This window comes from Dipodomys ordii, unplaced genomic scaffold, assembly GCF_000151885.1.
Source record: "Dipodomys ordii isolate 6190 unplaced genomic scaffold, Dord_2.0 Scaffold65, whole genome shotgun sequence".
In the NCBI taxonomy this organism is placed as follows: Eukaryota; Metazoa; Chordata; class Mammalia; order Rodentia; family Heteromyidae; genus Dipodomys; species Dipodomys ordii.
The window spans coordinates 8539640-8545639 of NW_012267281.1; the positions used below are offsets into that span (position 1 = coordinate 8539640).

The 6000-nt window shown below is 42.3% G+C and overlaps 1 protein-coding gene across 1 annotated transcript in view; it reads right to left on the reverse strand.

Annotated features, from left to right (window-relative positions):
* The window catches only part of Hs6st3 (heparan sulfate 6-O-sulfotransferase 3), a gene marked incomplete at its 5' end in the record, with an annotated part of 657496 nt that extends 651584 nt beyond the window's left edge, over positions 1–5912 (reverse strand). The window contains one exon of the mRNA XM_013022991.1: positions 5509–5912. Coding sequence (XP_012878445.1) covers positions 5509–5912 — 404 coding nt within the window. The remainder of the gene's footprint in view (positions 1–5508) is intronic.
* Between the last annotated feature and the right edge of the window lie 88 nt (positions 5913–6000).

Here is a 6000-nt window from a genome sequence, read left to right on the forward strand (position 1 = left end):
ATCAAACAGATTATACTTTAGAAAGCAGTGTAGGCCATAATATTCTAGAATCTTTGAAAGAGAGCTCTGCAGATGCTTTATATTTTTTTAGCCTGCTGTGTAAAGGAAAAGCAATAACCAGATGATGTTTCAAAGTGGTTCTGGTTTTTATAGCAAGTTGTGTTATATTTCCTCACCCTATCTTTTTGTTCTTATAAATAGTAAGGACTCAGGACCCATGTATTGCTTTGGACCTGAATGTATAAAATAGTCAATACCATCAGGCTATGCTAAAGTTTCCCTGGTAGAAACATTTACAAATGCTACAGAGCTAATTCATTCATCACCTTTTCTTTATTATGTATAGAATAAGAAAGGGTTGTGGAGAGAGACCCTGAACTTGGCTCAGATCACATCTAAAGTTCCTGAAAGGCCATCCAGGCTGAGCCTTTCCCCAGGAAGGAATTCCTCTGATAATACCAGTAGTAATCAACCACTCCTCAAGTTTTCACTTCTAGAGAGCATAGCACTTCACAGAAGAGTTCACGCACATTTCAGACAGTTATAAATTTTATGAAGTTCTTACTCTGAAATCTCATCACTTTTTTCCTATTCCAATCTCCTTTAGAGTGGTACAGAACAAGTCTCTCTCGCCTTGTATCTCTTCTTTCCTTGAGGATTTAAGGGCAATTTCCTTCTACCTTCTCCTTATTTTTTTTATCATTTACACATTCGTAGATTTACACATTAAATATTAACAATTCCATCCATTAATTCTCACAGGAACATGGCTTCCAGATGCTGCAGACAATTTGAGTTCCCTTTTGGCTTAACGGTTTCCCTAAGCACAACGCAAAGAAGAGATCTGAAGATTCATTTATGTCTCATTTGTTTGCACTTATTCTTGACATAATTGGATACTTTCCACAATCCTTTGGACCACTCAGGACTTGTGTCTCTGGTAGTTGTTATTTGCTTCTGATAACTGGTTGCAGCATGTACGCAGAAATGCTCATGACCATAAATAGTAGCATAAATGCATAAGTAGCATAAATTCTACTATTCATAGGAATGGTTCTGTGATATTAAGTAGGTCATAGAACCTTATCTCCCTGGCCACACTGATTGGCTCAAAAATTTAACCACAAGGCCCTAGTTGAAATTAATCAGCCCTACTCCAAGATTTCAAATGAAATCTCTAGAAAGCCTTCTCAACTCTTTCCTTGTGGAGTTATTAGGCATGAAACCCATTTACCTATCCTAATGAATAAGCTAGTTTGATAGAATGAAATCAATATTCAAAGCCATGTGGGGAGTCTCGTTAACTTTTTTGTTTGTCTGTTGTGTCACCACTTAAATCATACTTCTACTTCTGGCTTTTTTCTGATCAATCAGAGATAAGAATCTTTCAGGCTTTTCTGCCTAGGCTGGTTTCTAATCAGGATCCTGATCTCAACCTCCTGAGTAGCTAGGATGACAGGCGTGAGCCAGTAGCACCCAGCTAGTTCCAGAAATTTTTGAAATCACCTCTACCATTTCCTGCTCTGTGCAATTAAGAAAAACAATCATCTTTCTGTACCTGAAGTAAATTTGTGGTGTCACTTGCAACACCAAGAATCCTACAAAAGACAATATTTACTAACTGCATCAATGGAACGCGGATCATAAAAGGAAAATGACCAGCCCATCCTACAGGATGATAGGCATGAATAACTTCACGAGCATGATACTAACTGATCAAAATTAAGGCCTATCTTCCCCAATAGTCTGCTTTCCTCCAAGTCCATGCTTAGGACTACCGTGGTGGCTGGCACCAGTAAATGTTGAAGATACTCTTCTACCATGTATATGACAGAAGTATGCATTGAATCTAGTTATGGAAATGAAGACACAATTCCCTGAGGAAACAACAATCATATCATTTTACCGTTTTGGGATTAGCTTACCCATGAAAATTGTGAAACTATGTTATCTCTTTCATCCTTCTTGGCCATAAACTGCTATGCTACTACCTATATTCAATGATAGCAAAGGAGGCTTTACTATCTTCATGTAGATGAAGTAAGGAGGAAAAAAGGCATACAATTATGAGAAAGACTAACCTGCCAAAGAAAAAAAAGAACAGAAAGAAATTATCAGCAATACCATGAAAAAGGTGATTCAGAGATGTCATCTTCCTGTTGGCTTCCTGTTCTATTCTACCCAGTTTCTGCCATCAGAACTCACCTCTGTGCTTGATCTAGACTGCCTGGAGCATGCTTACTCCTAAGTAGGCCAATGCACTCCATAGGAGGCTCAAGTCTACCAGGCTTCTCTTGGATTGGCTTCTTCTTCTTCTGCCTTGCTTCAGTCCTCACCATTCCAAAATGTACTCCCAATCATATTCTATGCCCTTCTTGGCTTTGCTTGCCATTCTGCCTCCTGGAACAATCTGAATATCCAAATGTTCACAATTTTTAATTTATTGCTTCAATTTGGAACAGCATTCTCAATACAAGTAATCACAAAAGGGCATTTCTCTTAAGTCAAGGCCACTCATTGATGCTGACCTGCTCTAAGGAACTGACCACAGATCTTTCTGTGAAGGAAGATTCTAACTAGGAAAAATAATACAATTAAACACTAGGATCACAGGACTAGCATATGCATGTGTATTCAATATTAAGTTCTGTGTTCCAGGGAAGCTTGGTAGTACATAATCATAATCCCAGATACTTGGGAAGTAGAGGCAGGAGGGTCTTAGTGTGAGATTGGCCTAGACAAAAACTGAAGACCTGATCTGAAAAATAAACTACAAATGATAGGACTGGGAATGTGGTTGAAATGGGAGAGAACTTTCCTACCTAGCTTGGGCTGAGTTCAGTCGTCAGTACCCTTACAGAAAAGGACTGTTTGTCAGTATGTTATACTAGACATATACAATATGATAATGCTTTTGCACACATTCAGTCATTTGCTCTTATAAAAAAAAACCTTGTGAGAAACACCCTATTTGAAATTTACTATATAAAGCTGAAGAATCTGAGGCTCAGAAAGAGTGGTCTACTCCCAGCTACATGGCTGGTCCATATAAGTACAAAATCTCTATTTTTCTGACTCTGGAATCCTTGCTGTTACCCACTTTGTGATCTACAAGGTCACTGATCTTTAAGAGAAATGAGGAGGTGGTGCCAAGTGGGGACCAAAAGCAGAAAGACTGGGGAAATAACATCAACAGAAGCTACTTCTCAATTTTGCTTAGTCAGCCCAATTTTAGGTTGAACCTTGTTCCCATTATGTAGCAATAGATTATCTGCCACTTTACATTGTGGAAATGTACCCTCCATTATCCAGGCTAATCTGGTTGACCGTAGAATGCTGTACACAGACATTACAGTGACAGACAACTAATTCAATGTTCTCTGCGAGGAGGATGCTAGGATTAACATCTCTGCAACTTTTTCCCGACAGCTTTTGATGCATGGCATTTCACATAAATCAAAACCAGTCCTTCCTATAGGATCTAGGAAGAAAAGTAATTGAAAGTTACTGGGCAAGGGGAGTGCGAAAAGAAAATAGATTTTTTAAAGATGATGTAAAAAATATTACAAAAAATTATTGCCAAAAAAGGGGAAAAATAAGTATAAGGTGATTGGTTTTCTGACAACATGTGGTTCCAAGAGAAGTAAATGTTCATAGTCCATCACTAAATGATTTGTGCAGTAGAGACCATCTCCTAAAATAGCCAAGGTGGAATTTTCATATGTCATGGAGTAGAAAGGTGTTAGGCAAGTGATATAACATGACACTTTACTGTTTGGGCTGTATGGAAGGCCTATAACAACAGCATCATTCTATCACTCAGCAAAAATCCAATTATTTCCAGATTCACATCCTCTTCCAATTCCTCTAAAAAATCTTCACTTATTCTCTAAAACATTAGCAAAAAGGAAAGTTACTGAGATGTGTCTATGTGATAAGTCTCCTGTTTTAGTACAATGAAAGCTAGAAGGCAAACCAGTAGAATTTTTTAGGGGGGAGGTGTCAATCAGAAATATGTAACCTTCAAAAAAAGCACACCACAGATTGAAGTTCAGAGGATGAAGTCTCCCTGCAATAATAGTGTTTCAAAGTTTGGAAGTCATACTTAATTGAACATTGTTTTAAGTTAAAACACAGAGGTGAGATCTAAAGTAATACACTACAAAAACATTAAAGTATAAAAGCTCCTTTAAAATACTAAGGGGAGAACCTAATGCCTTCATTCCACGTCCAACCATTTTATAATTTCCAACCAAGTTCCACTAAACAAGAAAAGGAGTTGGGAGGAGAGTAAGCATTTGAAAAACTGCCAGAGGTGTAAAAAAAAACCCATAAAGAAAAATTTGCTCATTCTTGGAGAAATGAAGTAGAATTAGATGCTTCAATGGTAGTTAATTCCAGAATCTGGGTAGTTTCCAGCAAATGAAGCATCTCAGTAATGTCTAATGCAAAACCTATCTGAGATTCACATATTAAGCTGAGTGTTTAAATTCCTATTTCCTTACACCAAATTGTTTGAAATCTTTGAGATAAAAACGTCAATACACTAGTGTTCCAAGCTTTTAATATTTTAGTCCCTTGAGTTCCTCTGTCAGATTAATCTTCAGATGGCATTGGGCAGAGAAAGTGTTCAACCGCAATCTTAAACCCCTGTCTCTCTCCAAGGCTGCTGATATTGTAAGCAGTCTCATTGGCTGTTAAGATTTCAAACTTTCATCACCCTTGCCTGCCTCTCACCATTAGAAGGAGGTGAGCCGTTTCACCTCGCGCTCAGGAGATCTTACATCTTTGATCTTTGTTCGCATTCAGCACACTGCCAGGCACACAACAGGCATTGAACGCATACTTTTGAAATAAGTTTTGATGGAAATCTTTACTGAAGGCAGACAGCAGGAGTCCAACCCTTGAGCACTGTGCAACAAAGGCCATCTCCAAACATGAGGTTTATCAAGGCAGGGCAGGAATCAACACGTGTGCCTTCAAAGCGGCAGCAAGAGGATTTTCTAAGCAGGCAGGCAGCCACCCCAGAACCACTGAGGAAAAGATGTTATCCGTTGCTGGCTTTCACGCCTTGCTTGGAAAACTTCTGCTCTACCTCTCCACTCCCAGCTCCCCGGCCCTTTCTGGGCTTCGGGTTTTCCATCACAGAATTGAGGTTCGACCTCTGGTTTTTAACCCCCGATGCGCCCAGGCCCCTGGTTATCTCCACGGGTTTTCTTGCTGGTCCCCTGTTCCAGGGAGACCACAAGGTACCAGGTACCAGGCACCTGACAGGATAGACACAACAGGGTGCAAGCCACGGGGCCTGAGCGCAAAAGCGAGGGGTGGGTTCGAGACGCCTGTGGTACGCAGGGCTTTTCTGACCTCTGCTCCAAAACCTCTGCCCCAAACCGCCAGAAGAGGCAGGTGAAGGCGTAGCTTCCCGGGGAGAGGGGTGAGGAGGGAGGGCTGCGGGTCAGACGTGCGGGGGGAAGGCTGGGGAAGGGAGCCCGTGCCGGGGGACCGTACCTGGTGTGGCTGTGGTTGCGGGGACAGTCCTTCTTCTCCATGATGGCCGGCACGCAGTTGGTGAGCTCGGTCCAGTCGGCGTGCAGCCCGCAGCTCCAGCCGGTGGAGAAGCGGGAGAAGAGCCAGGTCTCCTTCTTGCCCGGCCGGTGGCAGGTGCACTTCTTCTGGCCGGCTTTGCAGGTGCAAGGCTGCTCCAGCCGGATGTTCTTCACCAGGTGCCGGCCGAACGTGGTGCCCCCGGTCTTCTGGATGTGCAGGAACACGATCACGTCGCGCCCCTTGATGTTGAAATCCACGAAGCGGGTCAGGTCCTTCAGGGTGAAGTTAAAGCGCGGCAGGAAGCGGGGCAGGGAGCCGTTCTCGGGGTTCTCGGGGTCCGGCTCCTCTTCTTCCTCTTCCTCCTCCTCCTCCTCCTCTTCTTCTTCCTCCTCCTCCTCCTCTTCCTCCTCCGGGTCCCCGGGTTCCTTGTCCTCGTCCTCCGGCTCGGCGATC